Raw genomic sequence first — 26,611 nt, 5'->3', positions numbered from 1 at the left:
GAATATGTATACAAGCGGACTGCCGCATACCCGCGTTTCAGCATCCGTGGAGTTCCATTATCACAGATTTTTTTCAGTATGTATCGTTTTTGTCCCCAACTCTCCATTTCCCTCCCCATTTTCATGTAAAATGCATATTTTTAATTATCTTCTTTTTTAAGATTTGGTTTCGTTCTTTTTTTCCCCTTCAATGCATTTCAAAAGGCGTCAATTGTACGCAGTTTTTCCCTATTAGCAAATAGTGGGGGTCTACTCAATGAATTTATCAAGTGCCACAAATTGAACACTCTGTAAAGAATTAAAAATGGAGTGGAATGCATTTTTCCCCCCTCAATAAAAAATAAAACTATTCCTTGTTTCTTCATGTGATGATACTTATGCTGTACCATGTCAATCTTTGTACAAACAATGAAGCATAAGTAAAGCTTTTATTAAATATGATGGGTTCTGCACAAATAAAACATACAATAAATAATAGTATACAAGGTTGTCCAAAAGAATTTGACATCATTTGTTCTATGAATCTAGGAGCTACACCCCGCTTTAACAAAATTAAATGGCCTTTATGTTGTTAAAACACATTGTAGTCAGCCAAATTCATATATTTTCAAACGGATATGGATTTTGTAACTGATTGCACTAAGCTTTTCAAATACACATCACCCATGTGATGTGACAGACGACAAAATATAATAATAATAAATTTTCATTGCGTGTCAATGTCATTGTTCTGCCAGAATCAAGTACCGGTACATTAAACCTTGTTTTCCACATCTCATATTTTAGCAAGAATTGGTTATTCACAGACTACAAAATGACATCAAACTTTGTGACAGCCTGAAGGTTATGCAAAGGCAAACGCGGTACTGATACAGTTTGTGCTGACCTTTCCCATGTCACTTTTCAAACAAAAGACATACATCGGCAGATTACCACAATTGAACCATTGACAACCTCGCTACGTGCTTGATATAGTATAAGCAAAGGTGGTTCTTTTCATGAAGAATCATACCTTTCCAAACCCGACACGGTGCATCCGTCAAAGAAAAGGTGCAATGTTAAGGAGACAAGAAACAACAGTATTTGAGGGTAAAGGAGGACCTCTGCTTTAATAAAGACTGATTCTGTTAAAGATTGTCTTGTCTCGGAATGAAAATAACTCCCTCAGCCCTGGCAGACACTCAAATCATGGGCTTTCTTTTGAAGTTGTGCCACAAGGTCTTTAAGCTTGGCATCAAGTCCCTCAAGCTGTGAGGACTTTTGAAGAATCTCATCCTGCAATTGCTTCAGCGAATCGGCTTTTCCTGCGGAGAGATAATGAACGAGGAATTAGTTTAAAGATGTCTTTGCAATTGAAAGACATGGTGAAATAATGATTTTACTTGTATTTATTGATTTTTTTGTTGTTGTTCAAGTTGTGTACCGTTTCTTTCCACCAATCTCAAGTGTATGGTAAGTTAAAGAAATCATCCATTCTGGATGCCTAAGAATCAACTTAAACGGTATTTCTAGAACAGTTTTCATGCATTAAAAATCCAACACAAACAATCAATCAAAAGAAAAAATACAGAATACACAGGAGACACATGTATCCCATCCCCACACGCAAACATACACATCATCACATTACACATTATCCGAACTCATTCACCACAACACACACACACACACACAGTAAATTTCTGGCAATGTGAAAGTCCCCCCCACCCCCGAGTCCAGGAAGTCCAAACAATGACATCCCTGTGGGTGGACAAAACACAACTCCACAGCAAGGAGGCTACCACGAGGCCAGTGTTGTCTCGTTTCGTCTATCCATCCATCTACGATCTGATTCGGTTGTCCTCACGAGGGTCTCGAGGATGCTGAAACTTATCCCAGCTGTCTTTGGGCATTAGGCGTGGTAGACCCTGAACTGGTTGCCAGCCAATCGCAGGGCACATACAGTATAGACAAACAACCATTCTTAGCCTACGAACAATTTAGAGTGATCAACTAACCTACTGCACATGTTTTTGGGATGTATGAGGAAACCAGAGACCAGAAAACCCACGCAGGCATGAGGAGAACATGCAAACACAGGATGGCTGGGGCTGGAATCAACCCTGCAGCCCTGGACTGTGAGGTGGATGTGCAAACCAGTCGACTACCGTGCCACTTTGCCTTTATAGTACAGTGATCGCTCACTTATCGCGGTGAATGGGTACCAGGACCACCCAAGAAAGAAGAAAATCCACGAAGTAGGGTTTGCAACCCCCCCACCCCCTAGCCCCGACCCCAGGAATTTTTGTGTAAGGGTTTGTGGGTACCAGCATGTTTAAAATACGTAAACAGTACTTATACTTACATATTGGAGACAAAGACTATAGCAATACACATTCTTTACTTAAATCTTTAATTATAAAACCTTATACAGTAATTAACATTCATCAGCATTCCCTTTATGCAGCTCTGACAGTGTAGCCTCCTGCAAGCTGCTGGCCAGCTATCCCGCAGCCAATGTGTTTATGATTAGAAAATTAAGGAGACAAAGAGACACGTGCTGCTTTTTTCGCACAAGACCAATCACCCCCTCTCTCTCTTTCAGGGTGTGCAAACTGTGGAGATTCATTTTTAGCAGCGCGGAGCAGACTAAAGCTACGTTCACACTGCAGTGTGTGACGCCCAAAATGCGACTTCTAATGTGAATGGAACACATCTATGAAGTGACACGCTTGTGCACAAAGCACGACGTCAAGTGACAAAAACATAAGATGAGGTCACGTGGCAGTTTATGGAAGTAAATATGGACCAGCGTGCAGGGACTCAATTTTTTTATTGTCTCGTACCCATAAGATAAGATAAGATAAGATATCCGTTATTCGTCCCACACTGGGGAAATTTACAGCCTCCAGCAGCAAGAATGTATGTAGAAAGAAGAAAGGAGAAACAGAGAAAAAAAAACAACAAACATCTTTCAATTAAATACAATATGAACACAAGTGGATAAATCGCAGTACTATTTACAATTTTCCTTAGAGGAGCGATGTGGGAGGAGGTCGAAAAATTCAAAATAATATTTCATAAAATTCGGAGCTCATGATTATTTGCTAAAAAGAATCAAGGTTTCAGTTTTAACATTACATATCCATCCATCCTCACAAGTGTCGAGGGGGGGTGCTGGAGCCTATCCCAGCTGTCCTTGGGCAGTAGGCGGGGGACACCCTGAGCTGGTTGCTAGCCAATCGCAGGGCACACACAGACATACAACCATTCGCGCTCACACTCACACCTTGGGACAATTTTAAGTGCTCAATCAGCCTGCCATGCATGATTTTGGAACGTGGGAGGAAACCGGAGTACCCGGAGAAAACCCACGCAGGCCCGGAAGAACATGCAAAATCCAACAGGAAGGCCGGAGCCGGAATTGAACCCTGCACCTCTGCACTGTGAGGCTAATGCGCTTCTCTCTCTCTCTCTCTCTCTCTCTCTCTGCTAGATTTTTATCAACACAAACCAAAATCAATTTTAACCCGCATTTGGCTACTTGGTGGGTTTTAATTTGGAACCCTAGTTGACACTTACTTAGTTACTTTGTAATAAAACAGAAAATGCCACGTCTCAAGGACATTTCAACAAGGTTGCAATGGCCAGGAATTGAACCCTCAACCTCTGTGTTGGGAGACGACCACTGAGCCATGCCACACATAATTTATTTGAGCAATTTTGAAACTAAGCCTATTTTTATCTAATCTTGCTGTCTTAGTTTATTTTTTTTCACTTTAGCTCCAATGTTTTCTCATGCCGGGCTGGGAGGTGTGGTGACTGTCACTCTGGTCAGCATGGGTGCTTTTTTTTCCTCATAGGTTTTCTTAGTGCCTTGCCATGTCTTTTTTAACATGGTTTATCAGGTTACGTGTGTGTGGTTTGTGTGCGTGTGCACATGTGTATGTGTGTGCGCAGGTATGCTTATGGGGGTTACTGGTTGCATATCTGTGCGCTGTACGTTGGGGGAGCGGGAGGGTACTCTTTTTATGTTGCATTTTTGATGTTTTAATTGCAGAGCACTTTTAGTTGCATTTTTATGGATGAAAAGTGCTCTATAAACACAATTTGATTGAGTGGTTGATGTGATAAATCTGTTACCTTCCAGAGCATTCAACATGCTGTCAGTGGTATTGGCCAGATTCCCAGCATCCTTCATGAGCTTTGTAAGCCGTTCATCTTCTGGCCCTGCTTGTCCAGGAGGCTGCCCAGAAGTAGCCTTATCTTTGAGAAGATCAAACTGCTGCTGCACCGTCAACAGCTCCTAAAAAAAAAAAAAAACATGCATGTTCATGATACATAATGTATGTATTAGCGTATGTATGTATGCGTACATTATCGTCGAATACCCTCATAAAGACAAACATGGTACTGCATTAACAGTTTGCCCGTACAAACACACGGCACGCAGTACAGTGTTTCAGGCCTGCAGAAAAAAAATTTTCGTCCGAAAGACTGATTTCTGATCATCTCCAAGCTGACCTTATCAGCATCAGCTGCTTCATCCCCAGCTTGGTCTGCGGTTTCCTGAGCGTCCTCAGCTTGTTCGGCTCCATCCCGCAGCAGGTCTTTAAGTTCATCCAGTTGCGGTTTGATTGGATTAATCACAGATGACACATCATCCAGAGTCTTTTCTGCTGGTTTCAGTTGATTTTTGGCCTGGATGAAATCAGCTATTATAAAACTGAATAATTTTTCCAAATGTATTCTCTGATTTTCCCTGCGGGTAGTTTCTCTATAACCCTCAACAGGATAATCACATGGCATACTGTTGATAATTTTTCCCGGGTCTTACCTTCGTAAGAGTTCTATTCAAGTTGTCTATGGAATCCATGCTGGTCTGGAGTTTGTCCTCCATGTCAGTGAGGGAGTCCTCTACGGAGTCAAAGCCTGCCAGCAGTTCATCCACATCGTCCTTCACCCCTAGAGCTGTGTCCCTGTCAATATGCCATTAATTGTCACTCTGAGGACTCAACAGAAACTTTTACATCATTTGATTCAGAAAAATCAGACATTTCTGAATTTGAGAAAGAAGACTTTTAATGCTTGATGTGATGCCTGATGAGTTTAATCTCTTAATCTCTCAACTTTACACTCAATAAATGTAGAGTTTAATCTAAGAACGGAATATATTCAAAGTAAACTGCAAACTTTTCAGGTTGGATATTCACCTGGTATCTTGGGCCTCTTGCAACAATTTTCTGGCCGCATCCAACTGCGGCTCTGACTCGCTCAATATGGACGTACTGTCCGGTAGGTTTTCGGCAAGATTTTTCAGTTCATCAAGTTTCTTCTTCAGAGAATCCGGGCTCAAAGGCAGTTTGGTTTTAAGGATCCGGTCACTCACATCCTGAATGTGTGTCAGGTTGGATGATGGGTCTGGATCCACAAATGAGACAAGTTGGAGGCAAAAAAAAAAAAAGAGCTAACATGCACATACACACAAAGCATTCTTTCTGAGAAGTACACTTGTCCAATAGAATGAAATCCAATACACAAACTGTTTAAAGGCAATCAGCACAGATAATAATGGTCAGTTTTGATTGACACATGAGGAATATAATCTTCACAGTTCTACTTTGCAATAGTGTAGTTCTTCACAAATACTATATTATAACATTACGATCTTTGGCAAAAAATAAACCATTTGATATCAAAACTGCTTGTAGTATGATGCTGGATAAAGCTAGGTGCTCATATCATCCCTATCAAAAACCACCACTTGTTCTGAATACGCAAGCTAACATGACTAACATTTTCCCACAAAATTAGAGCCATCATCCCATTACACAACAAATAATTGTACCTGACAGGAAATCTTTGAGCTCTTTCACAATATCCTTTGCCTCTTTTAGGTCATCTTCTAGATCCTTTCTGGCATCCCTTATCTTGTTGGAAAGATCGTCTGTTGACTGTCTCATGCCATTGGTGTCGTCTTGGGTGTTTTGGAGCTGTGAATTAAAAATACCGTAAAAGTACAGTTACATATGTTTAGTTAAATGATGTAGAAAAAATGGGGGCGGCCCGGTAGTCCAGTGGTTAGCACGTCGGCTTCACAGTGCAGAGGTACCAGGTTCGATTCCAGCTCCGGCCTCCCTGTGTGGAGCTTGCATGTTCTCCCAGGGCCTGCGTGGGTTTTCTTCGGGTACTCCGGTTTCCTCCCACATTCCCAAAAACAGGCTGATTGAACACTCTAAATTGTCCCTAGGTGTGAGTGTGAGCGTGGATGGTTGTCCGTCTCTGTGTGCCCTGTGATTGGCTGGCAACCGATTCAGGGTGTCCCCCGCCTACTGCCCGAAGACGGCTGGGATAGGCTCCAGCACCCCCCGCGACCCTAGTGAGGATCAAGCGGTTCGGATGATGAATGAATGAATGAATGAATGAATGAATGTAGAAAAAATGAGTCCATAAATAGTGTTCTTTTTTTGGGAGGCCGGGGCTACATAGTGTGATGTGGCGGTGATACTAAGAGGTGGATTAGATCACTATATACCACGAGTGTCAAACTCCAGGCCCGGGGGCCAGATCTGGCCCGCCAGTTCAATTTATGTGACCCACGAAAGCAAATCACGTGTGTCAACGAGTTAAGATCTGTACCAAAATGTCTAAGTGTCATGTGTAATAAATAACGTTGAGATTTTGTAATCATTTTGTTACCCTGTTTACCCTCACTTGCGCAATAATTGAACAAACTATTATAATTGACTGGACTGATTTTAAAATGAGTAATCCATTAATTTGTTGTGTACAAATACCGGTAATAATTTTGTAGTTTCACTGTCATAACGGCCCTCCGAGGGAAGAAGTAACTCCAAATTGGCCCGTAGCTAAAATGAGTGCGACACCCCTGCTATATACCCACTGAAGACCCAGGTCCAAAACAAACTGCCCGCCACTGGTATTTTTAATAAATACAGATACTGTATATCTATATACTGTATACACATATATATGTATGTATGTATGTGTGTGTGTATCTATCTATCTATCTATCTATCTATCTATCTATCTATCTATCTATCTATCTATCTATCTATCTATCTATCTATCTATCTATCTATCTATCTATCTATCTATCTATCTATCTATCTATCTATCTATCTATCTATCTATCTATATACACTGTATATATAAATAAATGTGCACGTGTGTGTGTGTGTGTGTGTGTGTGTGTGTGTGTGTGTGTGTGTGTGTGTAGTTGTACCTTCTCTGCCGCCTCTGTGATCTTGTTGCTGAGATTTTCCAGACGATCTTTTACATCCTTCACATCAGCATCTGCCCTCTTGCCCAGAGGCAGGGCACCAACACATGTTGACCCCTTCTCACAGGGCAAAGTTCCTTCAGGTGGACACAGGTCCCCACCCTCACACATGAGTGGAGTACAGGGCTCGGACCGAACACTGCCACATACCTGGAGAAATATTCATCATTAAGAGACAACTTCAAGCCCTAGTAATGAAAATGATGGCGGCCTAGCCAGTACCTTTTTAGCAACAGGAGTGAGGTCTGGGCGGGACGCCATGCTCTGGTTTAGTTTGTTGATCTCTCGAGTATTGTTTGGATATTCTTTTTCCTGAAGATCTAAAGTATCTTCTCTGGCGTCAGCTGATTCCTTGACAGTTTTTTTGGTGGTATCAACTTTCTTTGCGGCATCTGCAGACTCGTCATAGGCGTTTTTGATGGTATTGAAAGCACCTGAGAGAGGGAAAAACTCAATATGAGCAGAGTTTATTGGATTCTGAAATATGTTGAAGGCAAGTCATCTCAAAAAGGAAACAAGAAAAAAGAGAAAGCAGTTGGAACGCATGATGAAAAATGACAGCATTGAGCGTATAATGACAGCAGCAGTGAGGACTGAACAGGATCGAAACAGAAAAAGAATGACTACATTAGAGCTCAGAGGGCTGTTTCAGTTTATGTTATCATTTGTCAATGAAGTTAAAAAGGAGTATTTTATTTCACATTTAGCATATCCCAGCTGTATAGGGGCAATAGGTGGGGGACACCCTGAAGTGGTTGCCAGCCAATCGCAGGGCACACTAGGAGAGGGTTCAATTAACCTGCCATGCATGTTTTTGGAATGTGGGAGAAAAACCGGAGTACCCGAAGAAAACCCTCTCACTCAGGCATGGGGAGAACATGCAAACTCCACACAGGAAGGCTGGAGCTGGGATAGAACCCACGATCTCTGCACCGTGGGGTCGACGCGCTAACCACTCGACCACCGGGCCGCTAACTGTTACCTAATGAACTATTTTTAAGGCATGTCTGTTACAAATATCAAAATGTTTTGGCAGCAGTCAAACTAGTTTAAAAAGCGAGCTCAGCAAACTCCGCTCAGGGATCAAGGATCACCTTAAAATGAGTGTCTGACTGATTATAAAAGTTGTTATCACTGACCCTTATTGCTGGGATTGATTGTGTTCTTCATGGCTTCTTTCTTGATGTTGTATTCAACATTTAGAGTGTCCAGCAGGACCTGCAGTTTGTCAAGCTCTTTGCTCGGATCAGGTTTTGGGGGCACAGGAGAGAGGCCATCGTTTACATTGTCCATTTGCTCCCTGTGAGACAAATAGAACTAAGTGAGTGAACTCAATCATTCATATTCATCTATCAACTTTATAACGCACTTATCCTGTTTGTTTGCTCACTTTGGGCATGTTTGTTGTAGCGTATACCAGTTAACTTTGGGCAAGTGGCGGCCCCTGAGCAGATTGCCAGTCAATCACAGGTCACATAGGGACACATCACCATTCTCACTCACATTCACACTTTCACATAGTGGCAATTAACCGCCTGCTGCATCACGTGAATAAACTGCACCATCAGTGACATTACTAACATCAGGAAACATATTGAATTAATAATATTAATGTTAATAAAAATATTTCCACACCTTAATTTCTTCAGTTGGAACAGAGCATCATCAATTTGTCTTGCAGAAGTGGGAGGAAGAGCGATAGAGAGCCGAATGAAATTCAGACGAGCTTCAAGGGCTCGAATACGGGGCTCCAAATTCCCAAGGCCGCCAGAACCTCCCGGACGAGAGGGGATGTTCAAGGTGAATTTCTCCAAGGCTAAACTGAAGCTTTGTCGCTGTGTATCCAAGGAGAAGAAGCAAGAAGGACACATCTTGCAATTAGGGAAAGAGTCACAGCGTCCTCTCATGCACGAGTCACATCGAGCGCCTGTGATGCCTGGACGACACAAACAGCTTCCCGTCTGCTTGTTACAAACTTGGGTGCCTTCAGGGTCACACAGACAAGCTGGGAACATCAAAGGAAAATGAACAGTTGAAATATGTAAAATATTTCAAAAATATGTAAAAAAGGGTATAACTATTTTTCATGCGTCTGTGTTAATGTAATAACGATAATGAGAGTAAAAAAGACCACACAGAAGATATCCAGAGAAACCGACTTACGCTTGCAGCCAATGAGAGGATCGCCATATGAGTTGGCTGGGCAATCAGTACATTTTTGGCCTCCAAAGCCCGGCCTACATTGACACTGACCTGACAACTAGAAAGAGAAACAGAAAAGGTTAAAAAAAAAGGCTTTCACCGAATGAAAACACAAACAACTATATGCGAATAGATGAAGTCAAGTCAGTGATTCTCAAAGTGTGGTGCTCTGGCTTATTATGAATAAAAATGATCTCGTCACTTTTATTTCCAAGAACCCTTTTAAAAAGTGGCCTAAAAATCTTTGGTTGACCAGAATTCCCAATACTTCTGCAACATTTGAGAAGTACAGGTTTTCTCATGTTTTAGCCCATGGCGACATTTTACATTAACATCCATCCATCATCCATTTTCTGACCCGCTTTCCCTCACAAAGGTCGAAGGGGCATGCTGGAGCCTATCCAAGCTGTCTTCGAGCAGTAGGCAGGGGACACCCTGAACTGGTTTCCAGCACACATAGACGAACAACCATCTGTTTACTCACTTACACTCACACCTTAGGACAATTTAGAGCAGAGGTAGGCAAACTACGGCCTGCGGGCCAAATCTGGCCCGTTGGTCTTTTTAATCCGGCCCATCGAAGGTTGGTACACAATTATGGTTCGATGTCAACGACTGCATTCATTTTATTTGGACTTGTTATGACAGGCATTTCAACACCAGGTGGCACAGTTACTTGAAGTTGCAGAGCATAGGGAGGAGTCCGCAGTCGCGCCAAGTCAAGCAAATCCCGTTCGATACGACGGAATAATGTACTCTTAAAGTCTGAAAAACGTGCCAAAAAATGCAAAATACTGCCTTTTAAAAAAAGAAATCCAATTCATATTATGTCGAATTTAGTTCACCCTTTTGATCCAGCCCTCCATAATATTTTCTGGTTCTCATGAGGCCCTATGCAAAAAATAATTGCCCACCCCTGATTTAGAGTGTTCCATGAACCTGCCATGCATGTTTTTGGAATGTTGGAGGAAACCTGGAGTACCTGGAGCAAACCCACGCCGACACAGGGAGAACATGCAAACTCCACACAAAAAGGACACAGCCGCAATCGAACTCTGCACCGCTGCACTGTGAGGCTGACGTGCTAACCAGTCGACCACCAGGTGCTTTTACATTAACATATTTAAGCAATTAACCAAGTGAGCAAGAAAATGAACTGTTCAAGGCTATAAAGTTGCATAGACCCATTACTCAGGAATCATTCCTCATAGTGTAATTTCTCCCTTCACGCATGACTTTTTGTACAAAATCCTTCTCAATTAGAGTAAACAGCCTCCCACTTCATATCATGCAGGGTGTCCCATTTTTATTGGAGGAACGAGAGCAGGAGCGAGCATTGTAGGTCACACCTGGTCACAAGTATCGCTGAAGGACCTGGTGGGGTCACAGTTGCAGAGTTCACAGCGCTGAAACTGCGGCGATTTCCAGTAGCCTCTTGCACACGCTTCACAAGTAAGGCCATGGAAGTGCGGCCGGCAAGGACACTGGCCAGTCACTGAATCACAAATGTCTGACAGTGATCCCTCTGGAAAACAGGAACACTCTGGATGGAAGAAAGGGGATGAGTGGGGGGTGGGGGGGGGGTAGAGGGAAACATGAATGAAATTCCTGACAAACATATGATTACAGTAGTACATGTCATGAGTGAGTAACAAAAGAAAAGAACAATAAGTTGTTATTTCAACGTTATGGAGACATTTGATACCTTCACAATTTAAAACAGTCTCAATAGTAAGCCAAAGTACAAAATATAGAATCTTGTACTAAAGTCTTCATTACGATGAAGTCAACATGTTTTGAGGGAGCAGTACTATTTCATGCAAATGAGTAATGCAACATTGTAATGTGCCGCTTACGGCTTTTGTTACGAGGAGCAGTGCTAGGGCCGAGTAACTTTGGCTTGTAGCTGCCCAGTGTCTGGAAAAAATGTGAACACTTTTTAAATGTATTGTAATAATTACTTGCATTGAACTAGTTTCATCAATAATCATTGAAGGAAATACAAATAGTGAAATGTTGCGCTTGTTTTTTTTGTTTTGTTTAATATATATAAATAAATATTACCTCAGTGTCTTGAGCATCTATTAATTTGCCCCAAAGTGACATGATTAATATGTGGTCGATACAATATACGTAGTTGAAAACAAGTCAAGAAACCAGCTGACTCACTTGTGCAACCCAGAGGATTGGATGCAGAAAGACCATAATAGCCTCGTTTGCATCGATCGCAGCGTGGCCCTTCCACATTCATTTTACACTGACATAGGCCTGTGTTGTCATCACATCGTCCCCCATTCACTGTCCCTTCGGCATTGCAGACACAACCTAGAGGAGAATGGCTAAAATAAGCACAAACTGCACGAAATCCATGCAAGTACACTACTGTTTAGAATTCGGAAAAACTCAACACATGCACGACTGCAAACAAACTTATATTTTAAACTCAGGCATTTTTCCCACCATACAAATGGCCTCCTTCTGATGACTTACGTATACAAGCATCGGGACGATCCATCTGGCTATTGGGATTGGGCTGGTAGCCAGGGGCGCACTGGTCACAATGTGGTCCTGTGGTGTGGTGCAAACATCCTTCACACACACCTCCACTCCTCCGGCCGCTGGCTTCATACAAAGCTTGGTCAAATCGACAGCGCTGGGCGTGGTTGTTACACTCACAGCCTGAGGTGTACAGAAAGAGAATTGAATAGATGTTACTTGGGGGTCAACAAACACAATCAATACTGGAGTTTGCTGACAAATTCATTTGGTTTGGTTTCCCCATATACTGTAGTACACAACTCATAAAAGAACCATGTTGTGTTGTGGTCCAAACTCATTTCCCCAAACAGGCAGTTGAACCAATTACTGTCAGGGGAGCAAAAGAAGAGTAATCACATTTTCGGTCATGGCTGATTCCTGTCATCACTTCTTCCCAAATATCACAATCTCATACATGTTGTATGAAGTGTTACAGTTTTCAACATTCAGACTCCTCCCATTGATCATCTCAACTCAGTGATTCCAGAACTTTGGCGTGTGTCTTACGTTTGCAGGTGTGCGTGTCGCCTTCCTCCGCAGGTCTCCAGGGTAGATCATTGTAGAGCTCATCACAGCGCTCACAGTTCACACCAGCAGTGTTATGCTGGCAGTCACACTGTGGGCTCACCTGCAGTTATTGACAACATTACCCGCTTTCATTTATGAAGAGTGCGCAGTTGAAACAGATGTGCATACGATAACACTAGTCGATCCGGCAAACAATCTTATCGATAGTTCGATCAAAATGATGTGGTCGTAAGCAATGGGAATCGAACCTTGTTGACGGCTTCCAGCAAACAGTGACTGGCATGTCCGTGACACATGCAACTTCCCATCACTTTCATCTCCTTCAAGGCAAAAAACCTACTGAGAGACCTGCCCGGTTGACGTGGCACGTCGCCCAACTCGGCCAAGGTTACCCTCAGGCCTGTTAAACCAGTCGCATCTGAGGATTAAAGAAAAGTCCATCAGAAGACTCATATTTGTCACGATCCATGATATAATCAGAAATATCGCAACAAGGGCAATTGGTCAGGGGCCTGACCTAAAGGGGTCCATGAGAGGCAGATGACATTTGGTCATTACCCAATGACAAGGGGTCGGTGTTTAAAAGCTATCTTTCTATTGATTGATCAATAGATACACACACACACACACACACACACACACACACACACACACACACACACACGCACACGCACACGCACACACACACACACACACACACACACACACACATACACACACACACACACACATTTTTTAGCATATTTTTAGCATATTAGCAAGTTGACCAAATAGGTTGACATTCGTTTTCAGTTTTGGCAGTTAAAGATTGTTTTAGGGGGCCTCCATGGTCCTTCATGTCTGGGGCTCGCTCGTAAAAAGGGTATGGTAAAATCCTACATGCAATACACTCCAGAGGAACACAAAAACTAACCTTTAATCTTTGGGTTGTTGGGATCTGAGAGATAAGGATAGTGCTGCAGTGGACTGAACTCGATCTGGAAAAGAGAATACTTCATGTGTGTGTTCTGCATTCATCATGTGGCATTCCATTTTTCTTCTTTTCAACCGCCAAGGTTTAAGAGTCTACCATGAAATTACTTTTGTTGTAACAGCCACATAGTATGGCACTTTAAACACGGACTAGGGGAAATATTAGAAAATAAACCCTAATATAAAAAGTACTTTTTTTTTTTTACAGTTTCTGAAATATATATATATAAAAGAAAATAAATCAACGTCTAACCTGGTCATTTCAGAACAGTTGACTTCGGTAAGAAAAAACATGAGAACACAGTTAGCGGCGTACAACTATGTACCGGTATGACTTTTCACTTCTTAATGGTAAATATGAAAAGAGCAAAAATGTTACTTTGGATGTAATGGGGACTAGACTCTGTATTTCATTCCAAATGCAAACATTATTGAGAAGACCTAAGCTTTGGGGATCAATAAAAAGTACACGAACAATTGTTTTTTGATATTTTTACCATCAGAAGACTAAAAAAAATGGAGGCTGTAAGAGAAATTGGGGTTGTGCTTACTGTATGATCTTGATATGGGTTTGTTTCAGTAGGGGGCAGCGCAAAACAATATTTCTGCTCCTCAGTAACGGGCGATGCGGTGGAAATCCCTGGAAATGATTTCTGGCAGTCTGTAGCTAAGTAGAAGGCAGGCTGCCATGTCCTGCCATTATCCAAAGACTTCTCTATAACCAAGGCACTCGGACGAGGCCCCTGCAGAGAAAATCCGATTCAGAAATGATAAGTGCGCTCAGGTCGAATAAAAGAAATGTTTGGAAAACACAAATGAGAGGAAATGACATAAAACAATACTGATGCTTTATGGGAAACACTGCACATTTTTTACACACCTTAAATTTAAGGATCAGGTTGTCGAGCTTGAAAAGATTGTTGAGGTCCAATTGAAATGTTACTGGAGCCACCTCTAGAGGAAAAAACAATAGAGTAAAAGCAATCATGTATTATTACCAAATATTGGGGAGAGAGAGGAGACAGTATTATAATCTAGATTCTAGAATATATGTCACTCAGCCGCTATCATGATCCTGTCTTGTTTGGGGTTTTTTTTCAGTCTCCAGCTCATAAAACCTTGTTAGCGGTACTGAACCCATCAATTCATATGCACGTTCACCGAACCCTTCATTAGTGAAAAATAAAAATATGATTTTTTTACAAATTCAAGACATTAAAAAACACATTTATTAAAAACAAATAACAGTAAATAAAATTACAAGTATCGTTTTTCAAAGTGTATGACGTACTATTACGGCTTGGACAAGCAATGTGATCATCTGCAGCCAGCAATGGCCAAGCGCGCGTGTTATAACTATTTGACATCTTGAGCCAGGTGTGTCTTAATCTCCATGGCAGAGGCTCCGTCGAACCCTGGGGTTCATTATTTCATTACTTTTCTCCTTTAACGTCCACACTGACAGTCACAACTGACTGTCAGATTATCAAACCTTGCTAACATTTTAGGTTTGTTCGTGTCTTTTCCTGGTTTATTGTTATCAGTGCCCTTTGTTGCACTTTGTTGGGCTTGTCTTTTTAGAAATATATTTTTCTTCAAAGGCTCTTATCTCTGTCTACGCTTGTGGAATCTTTCTGGACACCTGAGAGCTCAAGTTTTTTGTGAAAAGAAACTTGGAGGTGTATCCTTGCTCATGCAATAATTTGAGGCATTTAAAGAAAAGCATTTCTAATTTTCAATGACTGTATACGCGGATTTTTGCTACTTGCTACTTTTTTTTCCCCCTGAAGGGGAAATTTGAGTTTTTCCTTGTCGTCAATCATTGTCAACTGGTGGCCTGTGAGACCCTTTGAGACGAATGGACGGATGGACTTAATTCACTTTTACATTTTCTGTAGGTTTTAAATCCTATTAAGTTTCTCTTAGTATTAGACAGAAACCCTGATGACACGGGTGTCAAAGTCAAGGCCCGGGGGCCAGATATGGCCCGTCACATCATTTTATGCAATTAAAGCATGTCAACTTCCATGATCCCTGCTAAAGTCTGAATCAATTTTTCAAATTGTCATACTTAATGTAAACCTAATGTTTGAACAATACTTTATTCTTGATGGTATCAAAACTAGTTACCCATTTATTTGTTGTTCGCTGTGTATGCTATATGTAGAGGTGGTTAAACATTGATATGTTGATATTGAAAATTCAGTCATAACGGCCCTCCAAGAGTAACCGTAACTATAACGTGTCCTACGACAAAAATAAGTTTGACACCCCTGCCTAACTAAATAATGCCGGTACACATACAATAGCCGTATCTTCACACATGCAAATATTATCTGTGCACGAACATAGCTTGAAAACAAAATGGTTTGTTCTCCATTCACCGCTTACAAAGAAACACCACACTTTTCAACGTTGCCTGAGGGAAAAAACAATGCGGCAGTTTAATGTTTTTTGGGGGGGGAATTATCAGGCCTTGAAAAACAGCTGAGTAATTGTCACAAACAGTGTGTCGCAACAGAATGAAAAATGTTTTGCTATTACTTTTCATTTTGAACATTTTCAGGTGAAACACAAACAATTTCAAAACAATTGTCGAAAATCTTGAGCCGTTCTTGAAATTTGTGACCTCTATAAAAGGCCAAAAATGTTAACCTTGCCGACAAGCTGAATTCTTTTGCAGTATTTGTGAGTTCACAAAACACATGAGAATCCAACTTGTCCTGAGCCTGCTGATCTGCTTCGAGCCGCACTGGTAGCACGGACCAATCAAAAAAGCACACAAAGCAACGATGTGTTTGGCGGTGGGAGATGCGACTGCGACGACACAAACAAACCAAACATGCCGACACCGGTGAACGAATGCATGGATGCTGCAATTAATAAATTTTTAACACCCTTTATCCGTATGTTTATTCTGCAAAAATAAAAAAATAAAATAAATACAAAAGCTATCAGTCAACGCCATGACGCCACCTGTGCCAACCACTGAGGTAACTCAGCTTGTCAAAACAGTGTGCATGTCAGTGACGAAATTTTCATCCATTGTCGTGATTTGTCAAAAAAAAAAAAGAAAAAAGCTTGGTAGGCATGTACGAGTTGCCTTATCACTCAATCAGCTCGAAGCATTGTAATAAATATCCCGCGTCTCCCGAGCACATCAGACAGGAGCAGTCCCAGATGTGGGAAAACTGTTTTGAATAATTCACATTATTAATCTGGTTCATACTTAGTTACAAAAAATTGGGCCAAATTTGAAAGAAATTTTAAGAAGGTGGACTTCCAGTTAGGTTTAGCATATAACTCCCAGAGAATTTTTTGTAGGTCCTGGGCTGCTATATATGCCGACAACATTTCGTAGTTTGATACTGGTACTGCATCAAAACATTCTAGGTTGCACTACTGAACCATTTTTAAAAAACGGCACAAAATATTGATTACTTTGCCAGTTGTGACGGGTGTGCAAAGCATAGTTTTCCTGCATGGGTAGACCCCCAAAATCAGCATTTTGTGTGGGGAATGCGGCTGGGGGGACACTGCATTGCCAAGGCAACATTTCACAAAGAATCACAAACTTCGTGTTTCAACACCTTGAAGGCTTTTAAACACTATCTGAGCAAATATGGGATAGAGGAAAAAAGACAACAAAGAAATCAAGCATGTATTTTCTTAGGCCGGTAGGTGGCAATGCCACTACGATGAAAAATAAGTTTGTAGATTTCTTCATGCCTGGACTCTCATCAAATGTGTGAAATTTTGACAAGATAGGATTATTTGGGTCAAGTTACAGCAGCCTTTTCTCATACTGTCAAATCATTAGAGTCGTGGTGCATTGGAGTCAGGCCTTTGCCGAAATGTCACATTATTTTGTGCAAGACGTTGATCAGTAACTTCTGGCTTTATTGAAAAAATTTCATTTGGATCCATTCACTGGGCTCTGTGTATTACAGTAAAATGAAAAAAATCATTTTGTGGTGCTATATTACAAAATATTGACATACAGATGTGAATATTAATATACATGGAAAATATATGGCGGGTTCAATTCCAGCTCCGGCCTCCCTGTGTGGAGTTTGCATGTTCTCCTCGTGCCTGCGTGGGTTTTCTCCGGGTACTCCGGTTTCCTCCCACATTCCAAAAACATGCTTGGCAGGGTGGTTGAACACTCTAAATCAGTGGTTCTTAATCTTCTTAGAGGTACCAAACCTAACCGGTTAATAAGCACATTCACTGGTTCAGGATGTCCCCCGCCTACTGCCCGAAGACGGCTGATATAGGCTCCAGCACCCCCCACGACCCTTGTGAGTATAAAGCAGATCGAAAAATGGATGGATGGATGTAAAGTTTGTTGGGGGTTTTTTTGGAGCATGTGCAAGCAAGATGTTAAGCACCGGTATTTCCTCTTTAGTGGCGAAGGTAATATGAAACGCAAAATACCATGTATGTTATTATAAGGTGTTTTTTCGTATTGTTGTTCCAGGTCTTGAGATGATTGCTGTACGGCGGTACCATCAACGTATTCATCACCGGTGTGGGCCAGTTGGTTTTTAACATTCGCCTTGAATGTTTTGAGGTCTGAATGTGACAATCTGAGTGGGATAAATCCGACTTCCCACCATCCTTGAAGTCTTCTGAAGTCTTACATGATTTGCCATGTTGATGACTTCTACATATTGAACTTTATTGTCAGCTTTAAATGATTGCATTAAACTACATTATGGGTTGAGTTGTGGCAATTCTGACAGGACGCAACAACTCTCTCACCTGAACTGTGCCTCAATCTACCTGAATTCCTTCTCATCAAACCCCAGTCATTCATCAGAACAGAAGAAGTCACCCCATGCTTTTAAAAAAATAATTTGGCCAACCTTTAATGGACTGCCACCATCTCTCTGGTCCAGCAGTGGAGAGCACTTCCTTGACAGTGTGGGCCAGTGGTCCATTTGGGTTTCTGGAGTCACATGGGCAGCACTTCATCTTCCTCTGAAAAATAGAAAACCAGAACAATAGCTGAATCACAGCCAAAGCCAATGAATGGTCTTTGCACCAAAGGTGACACAATACCTCGGTAAAGTACGGTCGGCCAGATTGGCACAATTTATATACATATTTGCAGCCATATCCGCAACCAAGAAGTCATTGTTTATCATAATAGTCACAGTCAGGGTTTTATGAGATAAAATGATACAGATACACATTAGCAGGAACAACTCTAAGTAAACAGCAATGTTTTGCTGAGCTTAATTTCAAACGATGCCATTTTTGTTGCCATTGCTTTGCTTTTGTGTCCGATCTCATAGTCTATTTCTATCTCACGCACTGATTTGATAGGCCAAAACCATTTTACGTAATGTGATAGGTGGCGCATTCAAATGATCTTGAAAAAAGCATGATGAAAGAAAAAAAAATCTTCAAAATTCGGAAAATTGCTTATTACTTTGTTTCTGCTCGTACTGGACAAAACTGGTGTATGTGTGCATTTTATTTAATGAAACCGTGAATGTGGATGGCATAATGAACGCTGATTTCTCTGGCCATGTTGTTTATTTGCTCTGATGTGAAAGCAATTATTTTGATTGACTGTAAATATTAAATATTAAATGGTAAATGTTAAGTGTTCTATACTCAGAACAGCTTCTTTTACAATTAGGAGTGAGATCAATCATAAGCTTAGTTTTTCTAAATGCAGCTATGTAGCAGAGTAACAAGGGTATAAGAACACTCTTATATATATGTTTATATCCTCTCATGAAGTTTGTACTGTGATGCATTAATTTACCTTGACAGCATTAAATGAATAAATAAGTTAACGTGATGACATCCAAGTTGCTGCTGTTGCCACTGAAGTCAATATTTAGTCACCCTGCTCTGTCCTGGAAGTGACTGAACTGTCTGCCTATCCGCTAGGGAAAAATTCCCAACCAGTTGTTCGTTGTTGCAACATTAATGTTTCACCAAAGTTCATTACGCTTACGTGCCTCAGGTCACACACTCTGAATTTTTTTTCCCCCTTTGGTCTGCTAAAATCCAATATGAGTTCAGACGGTTGTTTTGGGTTGTTCAAAGAAGCAAACAACATTAAACAAATTATTGGCAGAGGTTACCTAAATAGTTGGAATCTGTGTTTGATGTTCCCTTATTTGAGGCATAGAAACATTTACCATTTCAATGCACTTGCTGTCATCCACACATTTACAAATGTTGCAAAAATACTCAGCAAACTCACTGACAAATGAACGTAATCTTGCAACCTCTGCACACTGTATTTTCAATGTAATGGGAAAAGCATTCACATTTTTTGGTTCATTTGTTTACTTATTCTCTTTTTTTTAACAAACAAGGACAAAAACAATAGATAAAACTTGATCACGGAAGTATATATTTTTTCAGTTTGGTGAATTAACCCAAAATGACCAGCAATCCAGTAGAGTGCTCCACATAAACCTGAGCATCTTTGATTCTGATTAAAGTCCTGCTGTTATTTGAGCATTTATTTTTAACCGTTTGTTGCTTTTGGCACAGTTCTTTATCATCTCAAACAAACATGGCATGTATTTGCATTCATTTCTTGCCAGTGATCTTATGCATGACAAGTTAAATAAATGTGAACCCAAGTAAAGGTAATGTACAATGATCAAATTGAAAAGTATTTCAAAAAATGCATCAGTAGGGAAAAAAAACAACAACAAAATTTCAATATTAATTGCCAACGTGTCCGTACTGGTTCCAAGGATGCACTGGTTCCCTGATTACATTTCTAATGGGGTCAAAGGTTCTGCATATTATTGACTTTGACTAAGTCAGCATGACCTACTTAATATATGATCAAACTCATGTTTAAAAATCACTATTTAACAACCAAATCCAATAGCTGCACTGCCCTTCAATCTATCTTTTTTATAATCACTGCTTCTGGTAAAACATTTTGCACGTGAATAGATTACCATATAGGTTATCCAGTCAGCTTTGTTTGTATAACAAGCCAATGAATTCCTATCTCAAAATCAAATGTGTTTTTTTGAATTGTACATTTCAAAATACATTAGATATTCATTTAGGATTTTGATTATGAATATTTTAAAGGCCACCAAATATATGGTCAATGCTCCCGAGTGAGGCTGAAGAATGGAGCAGTAAACTGGGAAAGCTTTCCCCACACCATCTGCTTCGTGAGCTAAGTTGATTTGGGGTCTTAATCATTGTTGATCTTTATTGTTTGCCATAAGTGAGTATGGCAACTCTGAGATAAACATGGGTGTTGTTTTCTCCTCTCCCTGTCTGGTCAATGTCACGCAGCTAAATAAAATAAATATGGATCATACAGTGTTCACCTCCAGAGAGGGGAAGAGTACACGCCTAACATGCCTAACATTCCCTCAGGCAGGTTCACATTGAGAACATAGGCTGCACTCAGAAGAAATGAATGGGAGGGGAGCGCTTTTTATCTTTTATGAGAGACAAAGTGTACCATAACCGACGTGTGTGACAGAGAGCGGCAGGGGAAGAACCCGGAAGAGAAGGCAACGGTCCCCAAACTTTTTCCTGTGAGGGCCACATAACTTTTCGCTTCTGTGATGGGGGCGCCAGGGTCAGTTTGTAACAGCAAAAGTGTGACTGCAAGAGTACCTAGACGTAAAAATGTATTGTTTCAAAGAAACCCACACAAAATCAAATAACTTTTTTTGATACACTCGCGGTATTAAAGACGTCTTTCTTCTCGGGACACACCACCTCCGCGACAGCATTCATGCATTTCTTGACAAACTCTCCTTACCGCTGCTTGCTATCAGTTGAACAAACCGAAAGCTAGCCCAAACACATGGCTGGTTCAGCTGAGCTTGGCCTACAAATGTATTTTACTGAGCTAACATTCCTCATTTTAGCATTGACAGTTTGTCTGCTCTTATTTGCCCATGCAAAAAATCGTACTTGTTGTGACGGGATTCAGAGTTTCTCCGCAGATTGTATTCTTTGAATACCGCCACCGACAGATGAGACAGACAATCTTTTCTTTGCATTGAAAAAAAAATCATTTCTCCATTTTGGGTTAAATTCCCTGTATTCTGAATATTTTTTTTCTCTTACCTCATCTTTTCGCCATGATTACGTTCTCTTTGAGAGGGACGGTTTTAGGATTTTTTTTTTCCTGGGGTTGCCAGATAACGGCACAGACCGCAGAAGGATGGAACAAATGTCACGTTATATATGTTTTTGAAATTGTTACGAGCTAATAGTTAATCATAAAAAAGTTCATAACTAAGGAATATTTTATTGCAAAAGCCAAATTTTATGATAAAATACAAATATACATTGATGAAAAATAAATCAAAAGACTTTCTGGTATTGTTCAGGGGGACCGTACCAAATGTGGAGGCGGGCCGGATCCGGCCCGCGGGCCGTAGTTTGGGGACCTGCCTTAAGGGGAAACAAAAAAAATGTTGCGTTCCCTCACAAAGTTTTGTATTCCCTCAGAAAACTTTGCATTTCCACGCAAAGATTGCGTTCCCTGCAATTGTTGCATTATCTTGCAAAGATTGTGAGATATCGCAATCTTTTTTTTTTGTAAGGGGAAGCTTTTTTTAAATGTGCGATTTTGTACTTCCGGGTCAGCTTGGCTAATGTCAGCTCCACTCTCATGCACGGCTGATTGAGAGACGACACTACTTCGGGGAAGGAGAGAATCACTGGGGAGAATCAAGAACAGATGTAATGTTGTTGTATTTCAAGCTAATTATCAAAGTAAAATTCAATGAAAATATCCAACAGGTGAAAACACGCCATGTTTGTTCTTTTCGATGACCCGGAAAAACACTCCAAATTGTCCAAATTAAAAGTAAATAATTGTAAATGAAAAAGAAGTAAAAATTTACATTTCAGATGATCTCGGAGGCCTTTATTTCAAAATGACTTCCATGCAAGATAAGTTAAGATAAGATAAGATAAGAAAAGAAAACCTTTATTTGTCTCACAATGGAGAAATTCCCAATTTACAGCAGCAAAATGATGTAGGGATGCAAGTTTCGTGCTGAGTCTGCGAATGATCTGGTGGTTGGTGTTGCAGACTCTTCCGGAGATAAAAAATGTTGGTGAAAGGGTGCCGTTGCAAAATGAGGATCTGGCCCCAAAATGAAACTGACAAAGAGGGCATTGGGCAGTCCAGCCAAAACTACCACAGACATTTGCTGTATGTGTTGTCGGCGTGTTCACCATGACCTCTGCATCATATGCCTCCATGTGTTGCAATCACCAGGTACAAAGACATGATTCTGGTGTGTGTGTGTGTGTGTGTGTGTCTGTGTGTGTGTCTGTCTGTCTGTATGTGTGTGTGTGGGTGATCTTCCGCGACTGAAAGACACGTCTCCCCAAATCCAATTATTATTATTATTATTTTATCATCTGATTAATTACTCTATAAATGTATACGATCTAGGAACATTTAAAATATTTGACGTTACACATGCTGCAGTACATAATTTTTTAGGGGCAAACAGTTGAAACAAACAAATGTGATGTGTCTTTTACAGATCCGCGAACTCAAACATTTATGACCATTATTTTCTGACTTTTTTTGTGCCTGTTTTGATGTGAACTATGGGCAGCTGATTCAGACATGTTCATGTGTTTTAGATTCGACATATGATGAGCTGAGGCACATGTGATTAACAATTGGCATTATTTTATCGTGTCCCTTTGATGTCAAGAAGTGTCAACATAAAGGCCTCATAGAAACAAACACCATGTGTCAGGAGCTCTCGTGAGAATTTTGAAGGCTCGTACCTGTTGGTATGGCGTGCAGTACACTTCGGGGCCTGTCAGCCCACATGTCGATGAGGCATGGAGCTGATCAGCCCGACCCACAAGAAGGTCGCTGCTGCGTGGGTAACAAGCACCTTGTCTGCAGTCAGTCTGGGCATGGGATACCGTAGCCACGGCTGCTAGAGGAAATTCTTATGTTACATTTAAGATCCTGGCTTTGTCACCCATGGAATTCATCCCCTTTACATTTTAAAAGTTCCATCAATTTATTGTGTTTCCTTGTCTTTTGTATGCTTTCACACCAATTCAAAATGAGTCTATCTGTCTATCTATCTATCTATCTATCTATCTATCTATCTATCTATCTATCTATCTATCTATCTATCTATCTATCTATCTATCTATCTATCTATCTATCTACCTGTCTGTCTATCTATCTATCTATCTATCTATCTATCTATCTATCTATCTATCTATCTATCTATCTATCTATCTATCTATCTATCTATCTATCTACCTGTCTGTCTGTCTGTCTGTCTGTCTACCTACCTACAACCTACTGACCCACCTACCTATCTACCTGTCTGTCTGTCTGCCTATCTATCTCTCCATCCATCTCTACCTGTCTATCTACCTGTCTACCTATCTATCTATCTATCTATCTATCTATCTATCTATCTATCTATCTATCTATCTATCTATCTATCTATCTATCTATCTATCTATCTATCTATCTATCTATCTATCTATCTATCTATCTATCTATCTATCTATCTATCTATCTATCTATCTATCTATCTATCTATCTATCTATCTATCTATCTATCTATCTATCTATCTTTACAGTAGATTGCATACTTCAAGCGAATCATTTGACAACGTTGGTTGTTATTTAACTTCAGTGTGCTGCTATTTTGAAAAAGTCCACACAATCAGTCTTGTAAGAAAGGAAAAGCAGGCCAAAACTAAGTCCCATCTGCGATAATAACTCTTTAAACATGTGCCATCATGACAGAAAGCATGCAGGTTCATTCTTCGTATGCGGTATGTGTGGTATATTAGCTACCACTTGGTTCCACTCCAAGATTCCATTCACTTATGGACAGAAACATCAGATTTTGGGCTGAAACATGGCACCAGAGAAGAGTGAAGGAGAAAAATTCAAGAGAGAAAAAAATTCTTACCTGTTAGAAGTAAAAGTAGCATCATTTTAGGGTTTATTCATGTACGGCTCTGGAAGAGAAAAGGAGGCCAAAATAATTAGCTTTCATTGGCAAAGAGAAGCAGACTCCAAAGCATCTCAATGTGGATTTTAAAGTGAGGGTCACCTCGTCGTCGATGCCCAAGTCCGGTTACTTGTGTTGCTGCCTTGCTGCCCTTATACAAACTGTAGACTCACCTGGACGATATGATAGAGTGTGTGTCAGAGTCACACCCTTGAGCACCACTCCCATGTCTCCATGAATCACGCACACACTCGCATGCACGCACACACTCACGCATCTCACACGTTGAGCATATTGTACACACACTTCTTCAAGTACCTCACAAGACCTCAATTGAAGAGAAGTTTTGCATTTGCTTTTCCATTCCTACAACACCGGGGCTGGTCATAGAAGATGAAAATGAGAAAAAAAAGGATACCAACAACAGCACATGAAGACTACTCAATTATGGTCTGCCTTTGGAATGCGACATTATTTTGAAACACCGAGGAATTGAGGCCCATAATGTCCTTGGGGGCTCACTTTCAGACGTATCAATCCAAATATCACTCATCTAAGATGTTCTTACATTTTATATCTCATGAATTATTCTTACTATATTTGCAAATGTCTGAACTGTTTAGTCTCACCTCATAGAATGCAAACACGGAGTTTAAATTACTTGTAGTTCAAATAACAACGCGTATCAACAACAGACACTACAGTTGCCCTGAGGGCTTTAGGTTTACTCACTTGTGTGCAAAGGTAGCCTCAGGGCCATTTGAACACCCGCGCATAATATTTTTGTACTCTCCGCAGACATGCTTACCAATACCAAGCACAGGGAGTGTCTTGTGATTCAACGCGTGCGCACTCACACACACACAGACGACACATCTCAGACAAGTACAGTCATGCCTTCTGCCGTTCTGTGGAGGTGTTCTTCATTTCTTAAGTAGCAACTTGGTATCTTCTTTCTTTGAACACCATCCCAAGGTAATGGAAAGGTAGATTTTAATGCTCATTAGCTATTTGAACAAATGTATAAAACTGTGAAAGCACACTCCTTAGGTTATTAACTATTTACTGTACATCAAATACCGCCCCCCCAACCCACCCAGATCCTGAGTTTGTACGATTCACTATATCAGCATAACCTGTCCAAAGGTTTAAAATTCAAAATTCCATCATGTATGACCTAAGGTGAGATGTTGGCGTATCATGCATGACCTTTCATAAACCTCACTCAACCTCTGTTTAGCACGCACGTTTTTTGTGGCCTTTTTGCAGCACGTATTTGTCAGGAATGACCAGCATTAAAAAGGACTGTTATGAAAAGATGGACTCGCATTAAAAGTGCTAAGATTCCAGTATCACTATAGGGTGATCAATTCTAATTAGGTGGGTTTTTTTCGCTTTATAGTGGTTGACTTCTTTCTATACTCATAAGAATGGTAAGCATATTTTAAGACAGGTTCTGCTGTATCACATTATGTCATTTTTCGTCTTCGTGTATTTTAATCACAGTGCTTGTAAAGGAAATGTTTTTTTTTTGTGTGTGTTTTTTTTTCACCATCAATCAAGAATACAATCGCCCTAGACACAGTCACAACCTCCAGGTCCCAAGAAAAGTCCTTCGACAAAGCTAGTTCCGCTTTGTGTGTGATATTTTACTTTGTATTAGCTACACAACAGACACAAATAAGAGAGAGTAATCATTCAAATTATCTTAACCCTTTCAGGGACAGCGGTTACTAAAGTGGACAGCTTATCATGTTATCAGGTTACAGGGCGCATGAAAGGGTGAAAATGTGTGAATTTTGGTATGACATCCTGCTACATTAGTGTGATGATGAGCTCTCATATTATCCTCAAGTATTGGATTTAGCTACTGTGTTTCCACATTTCCTGTACAACCCATTCTTAGTCATCATCTGACACATGCATTTCTGTGTCTGTGGGACTGAGGGCTGTACAATTCCACTCGGACCACAGGTGGCAGCAGCGGTCTCAGGGTCGGAGGAGGTGACATTTACAAAACCTTTCCTCTAATTTTGAATCTGTGGATGTGGACAGCGCATTTTGACCTCGGGTAGTCCAAGCGCTTCAGATTATTACCTCATTCGCT

General features: G+C 40.7%; 1 protein-coding gene across 1 annotated transcript; it reads right to left on the bottom strand.

Moving 5' to 3' along the window:
• Window positions 1-409: 409 nt before the first annotated feature.
• lamb3 (laminin subunit beta 3) lies at window positions 410-25,327 on the bottom strand. Its single transcript, XM_052075075.1, has 24 exons — window positions 25,237-25,327; window positions 24,607-24,677; window positions 24,463-24,511; window positions 23,300-23,454; window positions 18,391-18,505; window positions 14,403-14,476; window positions 14,074-14,265; window positions 13,464-13,527; window positions 12,799-12,968; window positions 12,530-12,650; window positions 11,975-12,163; window positions 11,654-11,809; window positions 10,834-11,027; window positions 9,446-9,542; window positions 8,918-9,287; window positions 8,422-8,582; window positions 7,505-7,716; window positions 7,226-7,432; window positions 5,828-5,972; window positions 5,193-5,400; window positions 4,817-4,958; window positions 4,504-4,680; window positions 4,123-4,285; window positions 410-1,304 (listed from the first exon to the last, which is right to left on the bottom strand). The coding sequence occupies exons 3-24, from the start codon at window positions 24,485-24,487 to the stop codon at window positions 1,165-1,167; spliced, it is 3,477 nt and encodes a 1,158-aa protein (XP_051931035.1). The 5' UTR covers window positions 24,488-24,511; window positions 24,607-24,677; window positions 25,237-25,327; the 3' UTR covers window positions 410-1,164.
• Window positions 25,328-26,611: the final 1,284 nt, after the last annotated feature.

The sequence above is a fragment of the Hippocampus zosterae genome, chromosome 9, assembly GCF_025434085.1.
Source record: "Hippocampus zosterae strain Florida chromosome 9, ASM2543408v3, whole genome shotgun sequence".
NCBI lineage: Eukaryota > Metazoa > Chordata > Actinopteri > Syngnathiformes > Syngnathidae > Hippocampus > Hippocampus zosterae.
This window is presented reverse-complemented; position numbering and strand designations above follow the sequence as displayed.